Here is a 19,518-nt window from a genome sequence, read left to right as displayed (position 1 = left end):
ATGATTCTTCGAGGTGCTTACCTCACTATTTTCAGGATAAGGAGCTACAGAGATGCTTGGAAACTGTTCAGAGGATCTTCGGGGGAGGCGCTGATAAAGCTCTTCTGTAAGGAAAGGCATGAAGGGGGAAAGGAGACGGAGACCAGCATCCAGACAAGTGTACAGGGTATTCTGTGATACAGCGATGGCGATTTCATCTGTGCCAGCAAACACAGGCTTCAAACACTCCTGAATAAAAAAAAGTGAAGGTGGAAGATGAAGTGAAATAAAAACAATAAATTAGTTGAAGGATGAAAGTCACAAAACACGGTACTAAACCAAACACCCATATATAATTATTTATTTAAACCACTAGGAATCAGTAGGAGTCTCACTGCCTTTGAGACAACACCAAACATTAACAGCTTTGCCATGTCATAGCAGGAGGTGCATCCCTATTTGTTCAGTACATACTCTTCTTCCTGATTTGCAGTGCCAACAATGACTGTTTTACTGCTCCTTCTCACAACCCAAGTTCATAGCTGGCCTAAGATGGATGTAAATTCAACCGCTTCAGCAGGGACCAAATGAATTTCGATTCATGTATGGGCACTGTGGTTAAACAGAAGTCAATCTACCAATTGACTTCTGGCCAATGACACTGCTGTAAAAAATCCATACTCGATCAGCACTGCAGGCTGTAGACTGCAGTGCTGATCAGTGTATTCTGAAGGCAGGGAAGTCTGCCCGCTGTCAGAACACAAAGGAAGGATACCCCCATCCACCTCGAATGTGTGGATGGGACAATCAGGTTAGTTATTTTCATTCAACCTACTGGTTGAACGAACGACTCACCTATGCCCAGCTTTGGTCGGCTGCCACATTAAAAACAATACATTTCGCCCCTCTGTAACAGGCAGGGAAGAGCCCAGTGTCCTATCCCACCAGACAGATGTCAAAACAAACAGCCAGTCATATGAGCAGCTGCAGAGCAGAGAATGCCTCCACTGCCTATGATTAACTGTCGGCTTTGACAGCTTCTTGGTGGAACAGCTCAGGCAAGTATGAACTGGTGTTCAAACAAGCCTGAGCTCATCCCTATTCAGCTGTCCAGCACAGAGTTTGAAAGAGGCCGAGTCAAAAGGTATCCCTCTAGTGACTAAACTGCAAATCTCTAGATTTAACAAAATAACAAAAACATGCAATAGTAATAGTACTTTAAGGAAAGTACAACTTAAATGTGCTATACTTTCCCTTTAAACTATTGTACATTTTCCAATGTATTTGATGTTTTAACAAGGAATTAGTCTAGGTATATTCCCTGTATCGTTTGTTTGCCTTACTTTGTAATGATGGGCTCACATGTTGTGGCTGCAGTTTGTAGTGTCATAGCCAATCAACTCCCCTATGTCCATGCATTAAAGGATAAGTTCAGCTTAACAATAAAAAATAATAAATGTACCCTTTTGAAGAAAAAATGTGCATTTATTATTTTTATTCACAGGAGCCTGCAGACCAATACACACATAATCAGTGGATCACAGGTGTGACGTCAGGCTCTTGCACACGCTACTGGACAGCTCTCTGCCTGTACTTCTGTATGGGCAGACAGTTACTGAGCTGTAGGCAGTGTGCATTACCTAGGAGCATGCTGATCAGTGCACTCGCAGTTCATTGAAATTATAAGTCAGTAGGACTTGTGGTCTACTCATTCACAGATCTCAGAATAAATGACGCAGTTGTGTGTGTGTGTGGGGGGGGGCGGAGCCTTGCACAGGAAAGCCGGATTTAAAATGTGATGGCAGGTGCAGCCATTGTCATATTTGGGGTAGGGGTTGGGGTTGCTATATAGTAACATGTTACACCCTAAATACGAGTGTAACATGTCACTAAGGGTAAACCTATCCTTTTTTTTAATCTAGCTTGTCTCTATTTGCTATAAGGACAAGCAATGTTTTGTCCAGGCCACAATCCACGCCTCACCATCACAAATGAGGGAGTGCTAATGTGATGAAACTGCATGGTGAGCTCTGGTAATTGCTCTGCCTGCTTGCGTCTGATCTAATAACTTGGCTCTCACCTGAAAAGCACTAACCGCAAGGATCCAGGGATTGTGTGATATGTAATTTCTTCACATGAAGTGCCAGTTCTTAAAAGGATAAGTTCAACTTTTGATCAAAAATAATAAATGCACAAAAGGTAAAAAAAATGTGCATTTATTATTTTTGGTTGCAGGAGCCTGTAAAGCATTACACCAGTGATCAGCAGTTCCCAGGTGCCATGCAAGTGCGAGCAAGCAGATATATACGGACAGGAAGATTCAATGAATTTCTGAATGGTAGTTCATTGAGAACTACAAGCCGACAGCTGCCAAGGCTGTTGGGACTTGTAGTTCATTAATTCACAGAAGACTGTGAATGATGTGGCTGTGTGGGCGGAGCCCTGCACAGCAGGGTTGTTTTAGAAAAGTGACAGCTTGTATGGAGAACTTCTCACTTCTGTCACAAGGAGGAGGGGCAGCAGCTGTAGCAATGGGAAAATGTTACATGTTCCACCCAAAAAACAGGTGGGACATGTAACATGTTACCAAAGGTGAACTTATCCCGCAAACTACAGACCGAGATCATGCATTAATCTGTGCAGTCATGCAGCATGCCTCAGATTTGGACACAAACAAATTTCGGACGCCAGAATGTTAAGATTTACACTACTATGGGATGTGCATACAGGATAACAAATTACACCATGAAACTACATGTTCAGTGAGCATCTTATGCAAGTGAATAACACAGTGCAGGTCAGTTGGTTTATAATGCCTTTAACAACTTAAGCCCTGGAAGATTTTACCTTCTTCATGACCAGGCCATTTTTTTTGCTTTTCGGCACTGCGCTACTTTAAAGCAGTAATAAAATCTACTCCTACGTTCCATATTTTAAATAAGCCACTATATAAATGTATTCTTACATGCAGTATTAAAATTAACCCCCATTCTTATGTTTCTTAAATGTTTCCTGCTCTTTTAAAAATCTTCCTTCCTGGGGCAAGCCAAAAATTTTGAAGAAAAAAAACAAAAAAAAAACATATTTTTTACTTTCTGCTATAAAAGATATCCAATTAAAAAAAACATTCTTCATAAATTTAGGCCAAAATGTATTCTGTTACATGTCTATGGTAAAAAAAATCCCAATAAGTAGATATTAATTGGTTTGCATGAAAGTTATAGTGTCTACAAACTATGGGATTTATACTGGAATTTTTTTAAATACTAGTGATGGCAGTGATCAGTGGCTTATACTGGGACTGTGATAGTGCGCTGGGCGATCTGACAATAACTGACACTTTGTGGGAACTAACAAACTGCCACTGACATCTCCAGTGACACTAATACAGTGATAATATCATACACGGACACTGTACTAATGACACTAGCTGGGTTCAGGGGGCAATCAAAGGGTTAACTGTGTGCCTAAAAATGTCTACTCTATGTATGTGCTTTTACTAAGCGATGTGCCTGTTTTTACTCCCTGCTTAGCAGGGAGAAAAAAAAAAGGCACATTACTGCTGTCTGTACAGAGCTCTGTGTTGTTTGCCAAAACAGAGCTCTGTTCTGTCATTCGCTCAGGCGATCAGCAGGTCCCAACCATAAACTGGGACCAGCTGATCGGCTTGTGCTATAGCAATAGACAGCACAGTCAGGACAGCAGGCGCAATCCCTACCCAGAAATGCTGGATCAGGTATATATATATATATATATATATATATATATATATATATATATATATATATATGTGTGTGTGTGATTCAGCACACAGCGGCCGCCTAGTGATAAAGAAAATACTGCATACAAAGAAAACCACAAATGCTCTCAGAAGTAGGAAAAAAAAAGAGATAACATTTCTTACCAGATACACATCACAGAGATCATATAGCCAGAAGTTATATACTGCCGTAGTAGTTCCTGGGAAGTCGTAATTTTGGAAACCAGTGTTACACAGATCAATCGCAAGACTAAGACGACTTAGGATCCAGAGATCAGCCAAACTTTCCTGTCCAGTGGGCTAAAAAACATAAATTAAATATGATACCCTATATGCAAAACACAAGGACACCCAAAGAATATGTAAACCCAACATTTCATATTTCTAATATGTGCCTGCTGTACCATGTTCTTGTATGAAAAAGTATCCTGTTCTCAGAATTGCTTCCTTTTGTGTGAAATCCCTGCTGTTCCTGCCAGTCCCTCTGCTTTCCTATTAAGAGCGGACCACACTAAGCAGAAGAAGACAGAGTGGTCAGCTCTCTGTGCTGGGAAATCAGCCTGCTCTCCTCCAGATCAGACTTGTCCTGACACGCCCCCTCTGCACAACCTTTCACAAGGAAGATCAGTATGCTGCTGTTTCTCCTCCCCCAGCTCATATGTAGTTGAGAACAGAGATAATGTGGTCACTTAAAAAAAAAAGGGAAAAAATTGTATTTATATATTTTTTTTATATCTATACACAAATGTTTTGTCTTTCGTTTTAAACTGAATGAGTTGTTTTATAAGGTGGGGGTTTACAGTCACTTTAATTTAAAAGAGAACAGTCTAAAGATGCATTATCTCAGGGTTTATAATGTTCAGTCGCACATTACCATCAAAACTTGTCCACCAATACATTCCTAACATTGCCTTCAATACCAGGAGCAGAAGCTTCATAGTTTACACTGTGACAGCTGTAGGTGTGCCACAGGAATCTACGTAAAGTATCTCCTTCCTTTCTCTGAGACTTCTAGGTATATTGGCTTCTTAAGCCATTCACATCCCACTCTCCAAGAGTGTCGCTATTAATTCTAATCACTGGGATTATAAAATAAAAATAAAATAGAAGCACACTCTAGGGATTGTGGACAATGCCTGCGTATAATCTGCCACTCAGAATATGTTCATTTTAGTGGCAAAAACATCTCTCTATAGGAAGCAGTGATTTAAACTGCAGCACAGAAGTGTTTTCTTGTAGCAGCTACAGCTGGTTTTCCTTTAGATATGAACCACCATTCCTCACTTTGGGGCAATTGAGCTTTGTCAGATATTTCTACAGAGGAATTGGCAGCACCCTTTTCTCAGCTACCAGTGACAGGCTGCCTGCCACTTAAGAGATCCATCTTCCAAACACTAAGAGTGCTGTCATCTGCACACAGTGACACAACTAAGAGTCATGCAACAATCTCAAGAAACAGTCAAACTAGAAGTAAAGGAGAATCCTAAAGCGGAACTTTAACTAAAGCGTGGCACGGCAGTGCCCAGTCAGCTGATCGCAGGTAATATCCTGCTATCAGCTAACGCTGGGTCACATCAGTACGATAGTAAATGTAAAAAGGTTTAGCCATACTTTAATCATTTTAAATGCTGTCAGTATAATTACTTGAAATATACACTCACTGGCCACATTATTAGGTACACCTGTTCACGTGCTTGGTAACACAAATTGCTAATCAGCCAATCACATGGCAGCAACTCAATGCATTTAGGCATGTAGACGTGGTGAAGACGACTTGCTGAAGTTCAAACCGAACATCAGAATGGGGATTTAAGTGACCATGCAAGGTTGTTGGTGCCAGATGGGCACAACCATCTCTAGGGTTTACAGAGGAAAAAAAAATCCAGTGAGTGGCAGTTGTGTGGATAAAAATGCCTTGTTGATGTCAGAGAATGGGCAGACTGGTTGCTGCGACATTCAGATGGTAGGGTCAGAATTTGGGGTAAATAACATGAAAGCATGGATCCATCCTACCTTGTATCAATAGTTCCGGCTGGTGGTGTAATGGTGTGGAGGATATTTTCTTGGCACTAGCAAGGTGTACCTAATAAAGTGGCCGGTGAGTGTATATATGTAATAACTATACTGGCCTAAATAACCTCTTATAAACATGCTTGTTCCAGGGCAGTAAGTAAATACGAGAATGACATAATGAAACTTGTATGTTCAAAAGCAAATCATAGATGGTAATTCTCATACCCTGTGTTTCCCCAAAAATAAGACACTGTCTTATATTTTTTTTGGCTCCAAAAAAACACACTAGGTCTTATTTTCGGGGTAGGTCTTATTTTTTAAATGTCCAGGTCTGGACAGGGGGCGCAGAGGTGAGCTGCAGGCAGTTGTGGATGAGGATTACTATGGAGAGGGCCAGCTGATGACAGTTGTGAGCTGAAGTAAGGTGTTGCAGGGGTGACTTGACAGGTGTTTCAGACAGGGTGCAGATATGAGCCACAGGCAAGAGTGCAGGGGTGAGTTGCAGACGGGGAATGCAGAGGTGAGCTGTGGCCATGGAGTGCAGAGTTGAGCTGTGGCCAGGGGGTACAGATCTGAGCTGTGGCTGGGGGGTGCAAATGTGGGTTGCAACTCAGCTCACCTCTGCACCCCCCCAGCCACAGCTCACCTATGCACAGTCTGCAACTCACCTGACTCAATTTACCTCTGCAACACCTGACGGCAGCTCACCTTTGCACATCCCCCCTCCCCCTCCACTGCCCTCATATGTTTAGCTAGCTTTGCAAAACACAGCTGTCAGCAGCCGGCTCCTCTCTATAGTAACTCCCGTTTCGGGTCCTATCTTCCCACACAGTGCACTAAGCGCGCTTACTCACCGCTCTGCCTCTTCCCCACTGCCCGGTGATCACCCCTGGGGCATCGGCTTCCATGCATTAGGCTGCCGGAGTAGATGCCCCGTCCCTAAACACACTGCACCTCTCAGATATCTGTTCCTTCCCTGTCCCACAGTGAGTACAGAGGTAGGGAGGTTCTGTGGGAGTGGATGGTGCTGTCACTTCAGCCGTGCTTCTGTGTTTATAAGAGACAGTAGATATGGGTGTGCGCAGGGCCAGTGCCGGAGGTGATGGAATGGCATTCTGCCATGTTCCAGCTGAAAAAAAGCCCTGATCACAACTAGGTCTTATTTTCGGGGTAGGTCTTATACTTTAGCAATTCCCAAAAATAGCACTAGGTCTTATTTACGAGGTAGGTCTTATTTTAGGGGAAACAGGGTATTTCCTTCTGGACAGCTTTCTTGCAAGGAGTGGAGAGCAGAGGAAGCACCTCCATTCTATGTTCACTTATAATTGTACTTGTGCATAATCTAACAAATAGGCTAAAAGCAGAAAAAGAGTGGTGACTCAGGAATCTGAAATCTGAATGCTCTGACTATATAATGCGTTGGTAGTATTGATGCTATTGAACACAATTACAAATACATTAGCAGATAGAAGAGCTCACATGCATACATTTTAAAAGTTTAAGTAGCTGTTGGCTGGCATTGTGAGAACAATGGTAAAAACTCAACAAAGAAACTCTCTCTCACCAGTGAGGAGTCCGGAGGTGTGAATTTATCTCCCAGGCCTCTCATGGCAAACTTTGTTGCATTCCAGAGTTTGTTGCAGAAATGGCGGTAACCCAAGATCCTGTTCACATCCAGGTTAATGTCACGTCCTGGCGTAGAAAGATTTGTCAGAGTTGTTTCATATTGCATTTAGTCCTTACAATGTGGAGGCAGAACCACTACTAGGTAATTTTTTTTAATTTTCCCAGAAGTTTGGCTTTACCACTTTAGGACCACCGGCCTGCACTGTACTGCGGACAGATGGCTCCTACAGGCACAGTGACGTGCGCCCCCCCCGCACAGCAGGGAGATGGAACAAATAGATTTTTAGTAAAAAGCAGCACATATTACACACATTAACTTGTTAGGCACACACTCAAACCTTTGATTACCCTGAGATGTTAACCCCTTCCCAGCCAGTGTCATCAGTACAGTGACAGTATACAGTATTATCACGGAACACTGAATTAGTGTCACTGGTGATGTCGGTGTCATTTCCCACTCAGTGTCAGATTGCCCGCCACACTATCACAGTCCCATTATAAGTCGCTGATCACTGCTAGTAAAAAATAAATAAATAACATTTCCAATATATATATACCATAGTTTGTAGATGCTGTAACTTTCACACAGACCAATCAATATACACTTATTGGAATTGTTTTTTATCAAAGACATGTAGCAGAATACATTTTGGTCTAAATTTATGAACAAATTATATTTTTTTTATTGGATACTGTATGTGATAGCAGAAAGTAAAAAAATACTGTTTTTTTCAAAGTTCGCAGTTTTTTTTTTTCAATTACATGGTAAAAACTAAAAACTGGGTGGTAATCAGATACCACCAAAAGAATGCTCTACTTGTGTGAAGAAAAGTGATATAAATGTCATATGGGTACAGTGTTGCATGACCTCACAATTTCTAAAAACAGTGCTAAATAGTAAAAATGTCCTGGCCATGAAGGGGGTAAAACCTTCCAGAGCTCAAGGAACACACAACAGAGCGATGCACAGGAGACTACATACCTTGACTAGTGTAGGCACACAAGGCAAATCTCAGGGCATCAGTCCCACATTCAGGGATCCCACTGGGGTAGTCAAATTTCTGAGGAGTAAGGAAAAGCATAGTGTAAAATGAAAACTCGACATCTCATGTAATTAAAGTACAGATGTACTTTTGTTTGAAATTTCATTAAACTCCACCCCAAAACTAAACTGCAGTAACCTTTTCACCACCATCCCAGCTGCTTACTCAGGTCCTTGGCATTGTTGCTGCCTTCCCTCTAGTTTACAGCCAGTCTGACAAAATTCCCATTTCCTTACAAGGAGCTATATACAAAGACTGAAGATTTTTGGTGTACGGCTCCTCAAAAGTCAGACGCTGGGGCAGATATCTCTGAAGAGAATTTCAGCATCATTATAAAGCAGCAGTTGGGATGATGGGGGGGTGGGGGGTTCAGGGGTTTGACTAAGTTCAGTTATTAGTAACATTTTTCAGTCTTGTGAGAAGCACCCACCTGTCCTTCCTTGGCTTTCTCCAGCTCAGCAGGATCCAAGTTACTGTCCAACAGCTGAGCATGCAGGCCCTGTTGGGAAGATAATAAAAGGATTCTGAAGAGTAGCAAAATGAACATCATTTTTGTCTCTTTACCTTTCCCCATGTTCATCCTTTACCTCCAGGCTTATCCCATTGATCACATCCAGGGGATCAATTACATTTCCAAGGGACTTGCTCATTTTACGCCCATGAGCATCACGTACTATAGCATGTAGGTACACCTGAAAGATAATAGTAAGATAATAGTGACACAAAAGACTGCTAGCTGTCTAAAGGATAACATATATCTAAACCCAATTTCCAGGCTCACCCACTAGTCGGCCCCCTCATCCCATGAAGGAACCCCTGATCATACTTTTTTGATTTTCATTATTTAAGAATGATCTTTTCAGAGGTCTTTAGGCTGGTCATGTAATGTGCAAGTTCCTCTTTGGATCTTCTCTAGCCTTGGACAGGACTCATTGGTGAAGAGCGCAGCTCTGATGTAATTTTTGCAATACTGTATGCAAGTACAGGGCACCATAGAGAAGCCCTAAACGAAAGGATTTCCATGTTATTGCTTTTCCCTAGTGTTCTTGCCAGTCAATGCAGGCAAGGAAGGGCATCTAGGGGTAGAAGGATTACTCCCGAGGACAGCTCCAGAGAGGAAGTTCGTATTGTAGCCAGGGCTACTTTGTTTTAAACCCTTGCTGGGTGTTTATTTTTTTTATTTTGCCTGATGTTACGGTTCAATATATACTCAGCATGCAGCATTGCGCATGGAAACTATAATAAAGATTGTGATTGGGAAGGGGTTGATGCGTCCATGCTATGGGGAATCTATGCATTTGTTGGAGACCCTAAGATGACAGTCACCCATACACATCCAAATTCGGTATATGTACTATGATAACCCCTTGTAGCCTATGAAGCTGTAATAGATATATATTGTATATTTAATGTCTACTTGATCAACAGATGTGGAGAAAAGGTTTTAATCCACCCAATGGCTAGTGACGTCAATCGCCATATATGTAGATATTTTCATGTGATACCACTAAAATTGCCTAATACTCACCTGTACATGCAACAATTCAAATAATTAGGAGCCTCTCCTCATTAGGAAACATTTGCTAAGCTAATGTGCATATCAGCCGCCTTTCTGGGTTTAGAAAATGAAGAAAATGATAAACAGGTTAGGTACTACGTGTACTGTGTGTTTGGAATTCCTGGAGTATGCAGAGAAATAATAATAAGACCAGGTTATGCCCCAATACCTGGTAATGCTCTTCACCCCCCTCTCACACCAGTTTGTACTGACTGTTTCTACAATGCTGTTTGAACTACGGCAAGTCAATAATAGGACAAGTCTCGTGAATGTAGTAAAATGTTAGGGTTTTTTTGTATGTTGTTCCTGTTCTACTTACAGGTTCACATAAAAATTATGAGTAATTAAAAGTATGAGACTTAGAGCTGTCAGTAACAGCTCGACTCTAAACCTAACCCTGAAAATGACCTAGGTCAAACCTGATCTAGATATTTTAATGTATTATTTTTATATTTTTACTGTTTACAATTTTCCACTGCAGCAAGGAGAAAAAGATACATTGTACCTTGCATTTCCTTTCAAGGGGAGAAAGATCACAGGGTGGGCTATATAATGAGTGATCGTTGTGATTGCCAATTGCAGGCTATCATAGCAATCCCGTGATCGAGAGTTGGTCCTCCCGTCTCAAAGTTGTTAGTATGAGACTCTCAGTAACAGCTCAGTCTCTGCTGTGCAGTGCACTCTCAGCACGAACACCTGCATGTACATACGAGGCCCCATAGCAGAAGACTCACTTCCGTGAGGCCGCATATATGCCTGTGCTCAGTGAGAATGGGTTAAATAGCTTAGGGTGCTATACACTGCAATAGAACACCATTATATAAATTTTTACCAAAATAGTGCAATAAGAAATGGTGAACAACAGCAACCAATGACATTTCAATCTAAGATCATATCCGACTGGCTTTTAAGAGAGGAAATTCATGTCATATGAACAACTTTATAAAAATTATAACTGTATTAGCAGAGAGACCGGGAACCCATTTTTCTGAACACACAATAGCATACATTTGCTGTCTTACCATTTTAGTGTTATCAAGACATATAGGATAAGAGAATAGTGTACCTCTTTAAAGGGCAGCTTCCCAGTCAGTGTGAGGCCAAGCATCACCATTCGAGCCACCCAGAAGAACAAGATGTCATGGCCAGTCTCCAGGAGTGCACCAGGGTAGAAAACGGACAGATCTTCATTCTAAAGGAGAGAGGTGTGTAAAGTAAGGCATTGTGGCATGTTTACAACTTCGTCCAGTTGCCTTTGCTGCTTAAAAGTAGAGGTAAAAACGTGGCTCAAGCACCTATTTTTATCGCCCACTGACTGCAGGTGTAAACAAGACCCTAAATTCAGAAACAAAAATAATAATACAAACACTAACTTTATTGGATGAGACAATCTTGCTAAGAATAAAATGAGTCATTCTACACAAATACATATTTCAGTATTGGCTGAACATTGAAGGGTTGAACCATTTAACACTTTCTTCCTACTTTCTGGAATTCTATTGGTGAGATGTCTGTACACCTGCCTAGGCCACTATCCACTTGCCCTCCGGAAGACTTATCCCCCCCCCTTCCTGACCAGGCCATTTTTTGCTATTCAGCACAGCGCTATTTCAACTGGTAATTCTGTGGTCATGCAATGTTGTACTCAAACAAAGTTTATGTTCTTTTTTTTTAAAACACAAATAGAGGTTTCTTTTGCTGGTATTTGATCACCACTGGGTTTTTTATTTTTTGTGTTGTTATGAATGAAAAAAGACAAAAAAAAAAAAAAGAAGAAGATGTTCTACTTTCGGTTATAAAAAATATCCAATAAACTCAAAGCTAGCCCCCAAAATCCAATGACCACTTTTAGGTATTCCCTCATGTCACTTCCTGACTACCTATCACAGTTTCGGAGGCCCTAAAATGCCAGGACAGTACAAACCAAAAATGCCAGGACAGTACAAACCCCTCCCCCCCAAATGACCACTATTTGGAAAGTAAACACCCCAAGGAATTTGATAAGAGGCATGATGAGTATTTTGCAAATATCATTTTTATCACAGGGCTTTGAAAAAGAAAAAAAAGAAAGAAAACAAAAATTTTTTTTTCTTTTCTTCATTTTCCAAAAACTTGTGGCAACAATGTGATTTGCAAAATACTCACCATGCCTCTTAGCAAATATCTTGGAGTGTCTACTTTCCAAAAAGGGGTCATTTGGGGGGGTGCTTCTATTATCCTGGCATTTCAGGGCCTTTACAGGTCACCCCTTTACATCTACACAGAAGGTCCAGTGCTAGAATTACTGCCCTCAATCTGATGTTCAAGGTGATATCTCACATGCATGGTGAAATCTCTGTTTATGCGCACAGGAAGGGGGGGGCGGGGTTGATTTTTTACTTATGTACACTGTACCTTTCTTTTTTTTAATAATTTTTATTGTGAAAGGGAATGTAAATATCCCCTGTGAAATCAAAAGGCAATGACAAGTACTCTTTTCTGAGAAATCTGGGGTCCATTAGACTCTACATTTCTCCTCTGCTCTTAAAGCATCTGATCACACCAAGAACGGTGTCATCAGAGGCTTTCCCAATTTAAAAATGGCGCTGTTAATATCTGGCGAAAAGAAAATTATGAAATGCGCGTAGCTTCCGGTTTCTTTTTTCTGGTCTTCGATTAACTCTATGGTCAGCCGGCGGAAGTGCCGGCTGCATTTTCGGATTCCCCTGTGGGACGAGAGAGCCCAAGAAAACTGTAGAAGGCGGCGGGAGGGGGGGGGGGGTAACGACGTCCCTTCCCGCTGCTTGTAAAAATGATTCAGCAGCTACATGTCACATGGACAGTGCTGACCAAACAGATGCCATCAAGCCCAAACTGTCATCGCTACAAAGAGAGGAAAGTAAGCGTCAGAGATTTCAAATCTCTGCCACTATCTCTCGTCTCCTACCACTGAGAGGCAGTATGGGACGCCTGCAGGGAGGTTTCCCACATTGCTCCTGTGTGAACTCCAGCAATGACAAGCCTGGGTTCACACAGGAGTAGAGGGGAAACCGCATGCAATATGCATTCTTGTTCAAATCCCATGATAATCTTTGCGGTGTAATTTGCATCCATTAACACAAATCGCACCGCAAACTATCAGTATCGGCGAGTACTTGACCGAAAGTGTTGGTATCGTACTCGCCGATAAAATAAATGGTATCGGTGCATCCCTAATTATTAGCAAAGGAAAACTGGCTCAAAGTAGTAAAAAATATTTTTTTTTGTAAAATGTACTTGTATATTTTTTTCTATTAACATGACCAACCACTAAAGAACAACCCAAATTCTCCTGCTCCTAACAATTTCACCAATACTACATACGTGCATGTTATTTGTTGTTTATACTTGTAGTAGGGCCCAGAATCATTAGTGTGCATTTTTCTTTTTTATCCTACCTAAAACACACAATAAAAAATGCTTTTTGTTGTTTTTTTTTTTTTAAATTCCCAACCTGGCCCTGATCTCTGACCCCAACCTTGACATTATACCTAACCCTGAGAATGACCTAAGTCAAACCTGATCTAGATATTTTAATGTATTATTTTTATATTTTTACGGTTTACAATTTTCCCCTGTAGCAAGGAGAAAAATATACACTGTACCTTGCATTTCCTTTCAAGAGGAGAAGGAACACAGGCTGGGCTATAAAGTGACTGATCATTGTGATTGCCAATTACAGGCTACCACAACAATCCCCTGATCGAGAGCCGGTCCCCCTGTCTCCCTGTCTGTAACAGCTCAGTCTCTGCTGTGCAGTGCACTCTCAGCACGAACACCTGTATGCACATACGAGGCCCCACAGCAGAAGACCCACTTCCGTGAGGCCGCATATGTGCCTATGCTCAATGGGAAGGAGTTAAATACCTTATGGTGCTATACAATAGAGCACCATTATATTTATTCACCAAAACAGTGCAATAAGAAATTGTGGACAACAGCAACAAATAACATTTCAATCTAAGATCATATCCGATTGGCTTTTAAGAGATGAAATTCATGTCATATGAACAACTTTCTGCAGAACTTCTCACCTCATTGGGCCAGCCAAAGATGGAGAATGGGAACAGACCAGAAGAAAACCATGTGTCAAGCACATCCTCATCTACAGAACAAAAAAGACAGTTATCCCAATGACATCAAGCTACATGGTCCAAATACTTTTAGAGGTATTAACCTGATGTTTCTCAGTTTCAGTTCTCCAATATTCTAAACACAGGTCATGGTTACAGTATTTGCCTTCCCCTGCACAGGGTATGTTATTTGTGTTGCAAACATAGTAAGCATACAGCTGCTTCCACTAAGGGATATTTGGAAAAAATTACTTTTTGGGGGTATCAGAGGACTATACTATGCAACTGGACAGCAGCTATTATAACTGCTGCCTTGAGATGTAGGAGTCTTTCTAGATTGTGTCCTATGGGGGAATGGAGATGTATTTCCTCCCTTCCTGTCTGGAGACAGCAGGAAGTTGGAGGACATCTCTTTAACCACTAGCCTACAGGGCACTTATACCCCCTTCCTGCCCAGGCCAATTTCCAGCTTTCAGCGCTGTTGCACTTTGAATGACAATTGCGCGGTCATGCAACACTGTACCCATATGACATTTTTAGCATTTTTTTGTGACAGATAGAGCTTTATTTTGGTGGTATTTAATCACCTCTGGGTTTTTTTATTTTTTCTTAAACAAACCAAAAACCACAGAAAATTTTGAAAAAAAAAAAAAAAAGTCTTAGTTTTTGTTATAAAATTGTGTAAATAAGTGATTTTTCTCCTTCACTGATGTGCGCTAATGAGGCTGCAGTGATGGCCACTAATTGGCTGCACTGATGGACACTGATAGGTGGCACTGATGGGCACTGATGAGGAGGCAATGGTAGGTGGCACTGATGGGCATTGACAGGCATCACTGATGGGCACTGAAAGGCAGTACTGATAGGCGGCACTGACTGGCACTGATAAGCGGCACTGATAGGCAACACTGACGGGCACTGATAGGTGGCACTGATGCGAAGCACTGACGGGCACTGATAAGCGGCACTGATGCACACTGATAGTCGGCGCTGACTGGCACTGATAGTTGGCATTGGCTGGCCCCGATGGGTGACACTGAAAGGCAGCTCAGATGGGCACTGATATGTGGCATTAATGTGGCACTGATGGGCACTGTCAGGTGGCATGGATGAGCACTGAGAGCTGGCACTGATGGACACTGACATGTGGTGCTGCTGGGGCTACACAGATCATCAGTGCTCTGATGATCTGTGTACATGACCCCTCCGAATGCCGAATTACTGGCTCTCCTCTCCTCACTAGCTGTCAGCGTGACAGCTCGTGGGGAGAGAAATGCCGATAACCGGCATTTCCCTGTTTACATGTGATCAGCTGTGATTCGACATAGCTGATCACGACCGAGCCGACATCTTCGGCTCTTTCCGTGGATCGGTGATCCGCTGTGTCCGAGGGACACAGCGCACCGCCAATCGCCGCGTGCTCTGAGAGCCTCGCCTGCGCGGTTAGAATGGGAGGACGTCATATGACATCCTCCCAGAACGAGAGAACCGCCTTGCGTCCGTCATATTACTATATGGTGGGAGGGAGGTGGTTAAAATCCCCTCTTAGGCAGTCACCAAAACAAGTGTACCTCTTGAAAGACGTCCTCCCTATTCCTATTAAAGTGACCACTCAAAATGTTTGATTTGCCATCACAGTGAGAGTGGTTACCAGGACAAACAGGGAAAATAAATCTCCCCAGCCGTCACATAGAAAGCTGTAGCAATCTAAAAAGGGTTCTATCCCCTCACATTCTATCCCAAACTAAAATAAAGTTGGCTTTAGATACAAGAATGTTGTTTTAAGCAAAGAAATTCAAAGCTTCTCGACTTAGAGGTTTAGTGAAAAAAAAAGGAGGAAAAGAAAAGCCTGAATAAAACAAAACCAATGCAGCCACCATATATATATATATATATATATATATATATATATACACATACACACACACACACACAGTAAGTACTGGTTAGCTGCAATATAGTATATCAGTTTGGTTTTTGGGTATAGAAATGATTTAAGAAAAGTAGAAGAACCTCCTCTACAGAGGTGATGGAAATAGTTTTTTCAGTATGGGAGCAAATGCTGTTTGAATGCTCCCTGAAGGGTGTGCCCAAGCTGACAAATAAAACATTTCCTGTTATAAGGTGACAATACTCACTCACTGTGCTTCACCTATAGAGCAGCAGTGTTGTCACCAAAGGACAGGAAATGAGTTAGCACTACAAAACATCCCTCTTTCTCATCACCATTACAAGGGAGATGGTGTTCTGTACTTCACAGAAGATGAAAGAGAAAGCTCATAACATTATTTGAGATTTCAGTTCAGCTCACATGAAGTTACAATGATTTCTGGCAAAGTCAACAGGGATCTTCCTGTACTTATAAAAAATGTTCTTGGTCTGAAAAATTTAAATTTATGCATCCACCACATTAAATGTAAAAAAATAAATAAATAAGAAAAACAAACTCCCTTTAATAAGTGAACTCTAGTAATGTCTATTTTTAAGGACATACCCTGTTTAAGTGTAACTTTTGCAGGAGCCACATTAAACGTTTTCGCTGCCTTTTGTCTTGCTTCCTCCTCTGAACGACCGCTGATCCAGTACTTGCCATCTGTGTCCTGTGTAGACAACATTTACAATAACAAAACCCGTAAGATCTTTATATGTTCTTTACAAGTTACATCCCTACCTACACCCTCTCCAGCTAGTTACTCAGAGAGTACTCTCCTATCTATAGAACTATTCTTACACCCCAAGCAGCTCACCTCTCCTGGTGGTACTGAAGGATCGTTGATGGTGACAAAGTAGGCTGGAATTCGATGACCCCACCACAGCTGTCGTGATATGCACCAGTCCCTAGGAAGAGAGCACAACATGGACAAAAGTCAGTTAGCAGAGGTCTAAAGACAAATGGAGAAAAAAAGAGATACCAATTCAAAACCTATTTGTAGGCATGCTGCACCACATTGTTTGAAAGAAATTTAGAGATTTTCCTGGAAACAGTTACACTCTGTTCAATGCTTTACAGCTTTCACATAATTAAAGAAAACCCTAAACCGAGTTAAAAATGGGGAAATCCACTGCTGACCACTACTTTTGAAAATACTTGTTGCCTTGCTGTCATGCTGAACTGATGGCTTCAACAGTGTTTCTGGCACTGACCCATACCAAGTTTACAGATCAGGAGTTCTGGCTTCATTTGCTACATGCTTGGGTTAGGTGAGTGAGAAAATACTGAAGCCAAAGACAATCAGGCAATAAGCATTTTCAGAAGGTCAGCAATGGCAGCCTAGATATTTCTACATATTTCTATCAGTGTCCATAGGAAAGCCAAAGCTGTATGAATCCCAAGCTCTTATCTGAAAACAACCATCCTGGCATGTTGAAAAGGAACAGTCACAGGTGCTCATGGAATTAAATATTTATCAAAGGCAGAACATCCTCAATAATCAGTCTAAATGTATGAGGGTTCTTCAAAACGTTACACACACACGTGTATATTTTGTGTGTTAAAAAGTGTGGTAACTTTTTGAAGAACCCTCATACATAGCCAGTCTCAGAAAAGTGCCTGAGCTTCATGTAGCCTTGGCTGATTGTTAGAGGGTGCTGCCATCAATATCAACTCTGTGGATACCAATAATAGCTCCTCCCTTAACATTCACTCTGTCTTGGCACATATAATTTCAGATAATTTGCTCAGTCAGCACACATTAGGTTTCATGTGTAGGAAAGCAAGTTGAGGGTTATAATTTACTGAATTTCTTGTAAGTAACAGAATATAAATGATAGACAAAATAAAGAACTCCTGCGCTACCTCAATGTGACCGTTTAATGAATAATAATGTATAGAGCTTCTGCTAGCATCAAGAATTGTGTTCCCACAACAGAACCATAAATAAGTAAAAAACTTAATGCTGCGCTGCTAAAGTAAAGTACACATACCAAATCATCAAACAATTGAATATGAAAACATCAAATATACATAAAAATAAAATGTCCATAGAAACAAGTCCATTGGAATATGAATTAGAACAGTGAGTCGTGGATATAGCTCGTGGAGCCGAGCCAAGTGACACGGGGCCCCCGGGGACAACACTGCTGACAGATTTGATCCTAAGCAACCCTTAAAGGGACCGTTTTTTTTCTCTGGTTCGGAGATCAAGGGAAAGGAAAGAGGGCACCCAGTGGTTCTAAAATTGTGGATGACCAGGAGAGTGAAGGAACCCCAATTTCTTCATTATCTTAAGTGCATTCTAATTGTCTTAAGGTAAGAGTTCTGTGAGCACTGAGGTGGCACAATCTACATGTTTTGCAGCACCCTAAGAGATGGTGTTGGTTATATGAGCATGTGAGAAATCCGATGGAGTTGTGAAGGAAGTTGATGTAAAGCTATATCCACGATTCACTGTTCTAATTCATATTCACATGGACTTGTTTCTATGGACATTTTATTTGTATGATTTATGCACAATTTATGTATATTTGATGTTTTCATATTCAGTTGTTTGATCATTTGGTATGTATACTTTACATTAGCAGCACAGCATTAAGTATATTTTAGAATATATATTATGATATCCATCCATCATGACAATATCAAAGATAATACCAAAGATGCTTCATGACAGAAACAGGCATACCAGCTGCTCTACCCTTACGGTACAATTTAGGAATAAGGTCTCTAGGAAGCAGCACACCCTGTTCAGGGTCTGTGTGCCCAGACTTCCTTTAGGCTACAGGTACTGTGATTACATGACTGGTTACCTGATATTGTCCATCCAGCTGAACCAGGTCTTGGTGTGAAATTCAGGTTTGATTGTCAGGTGTCCATTCTGCACAACATCCGCTGCTTTCTTGCCCATCTCATCGCAACGTACATACCACTGGGGCTTTAGGAGGGGCTCCACAATATCCTTGGATCGACTAAGAGGGAGAAATGAATGCAGAAAACAAAATTTAAAAAAACCAGAGGAAGGTAACATCACTGTGATTTTACATGCATTAAAAAAAAAAAAAAATCTCAGAACCGTATAAAACATGTTACCTGCATATAGGGACCACCATAGGATTATCCTTTATCTCCTTAAAAAGTCCCTTTTGTTTCAGAGCCTCTAAGACCGCTTTTCTGGCCTCAAAGCGTTTCATACCCTGAAACGTGAAACCAGACTTTAACTTTTGAGTCTCAGAAAAACAGTGAAAAGGAAAGCAATGAGGAAACCTATTAAAGCTAAAGTTTAATCTGCTTAAAATTTTCCCTTCCCTAGCTCCTCCTTTCCCTCGATCATTATAATGATATTTTTCAAAAAAGTTAGTTTTTAATGCATACATTATTTTAGACCCAGTAACATAATTACTAGCTCTCTGTGTTTATCTATATGCAATACAGCATGTTCATAGCTGGTGAAAGGAGCTAGCAGGCTGCTGTGCATAGCTTCCTGAAATCATCACAGCACCCTGCCTCAGTAC

The 19,518-nt window shown here is 41.3% G+C and overlaps 1 protein-coding gene across 3 annotated transcripts in view; it reads right to left on the bottom strand.

The window, feature by feature from the left end:
* VARS1 (valyl-tRNA synthetase 1) overlaps positions 1–19,518 on the bottom strand; it is a 53,328-nt gene that overhangs the window by 9,048 nt on the left and 24,762 nt on the right. For all 3 annotated transcript variants that reach the window (XM_089684886.1, XM_089684885.1, XM_089684887.1), the window contains exons 16-27: positions 19,097–19,200; positions 18,817–18,975; positions 16,818–16,908; positions 16,565–16,670; positions 14,032–14,102; positions 11,046–11,171; positions 9,009–9,113; positions 8,852–8,920; positions 8,361–8,439; positions 7,317–7,444; positions 3,884–4,039; positions 22–228 (exon numbers count right to left, since the gene is read on the bottom strand). In XM_089684886.1, coding sequence (XP_089541012.1) covers positions 22–228; positions 3,884–4,039; positions 7,317–7,444; positions 8,361–8,439; positions 8,852–8,920; positions 9,009–9,113; positions 11,046–11,171; positions 14,032–14,102; positions 16,565–16,670; positions 16,818–16,908; positions 18,817–18,975; positions 19,097–19,200 — 1,401 coding nt within the window. The remainder of the gene's footprint in view (positions 1–21; positions 229–3,883; positions 4,040–7,316; positions 7,445–8,360; positions 8,440–8,851; positions 8,921–9,008; positions 9,114–11,045; positions 11,172–14,031; positions 14,103–16,564; positions 16,671–16,817; positions 16,909–18,816; positions 18,976–19,096; positions 19,201–19,518) is intronic.

This window comes from Staurois parvus, unplaced genomic scaffold (assembly GCF_062004578.1).
Source record: "Staurois parvus isolate SC_StPar_1 unplaced genomic scaffold, SC_StPar_1.0 ptg000361l, whole genome shotgun sequence".
NCBI lineage: Eukaryota > Metazoa > Chordata > Amphibia > Anura > Ranidae > Staurois > Staurois parvus.
This window is presented reverse-complemented; position numbering and strand designations above follow the sequence as displayed.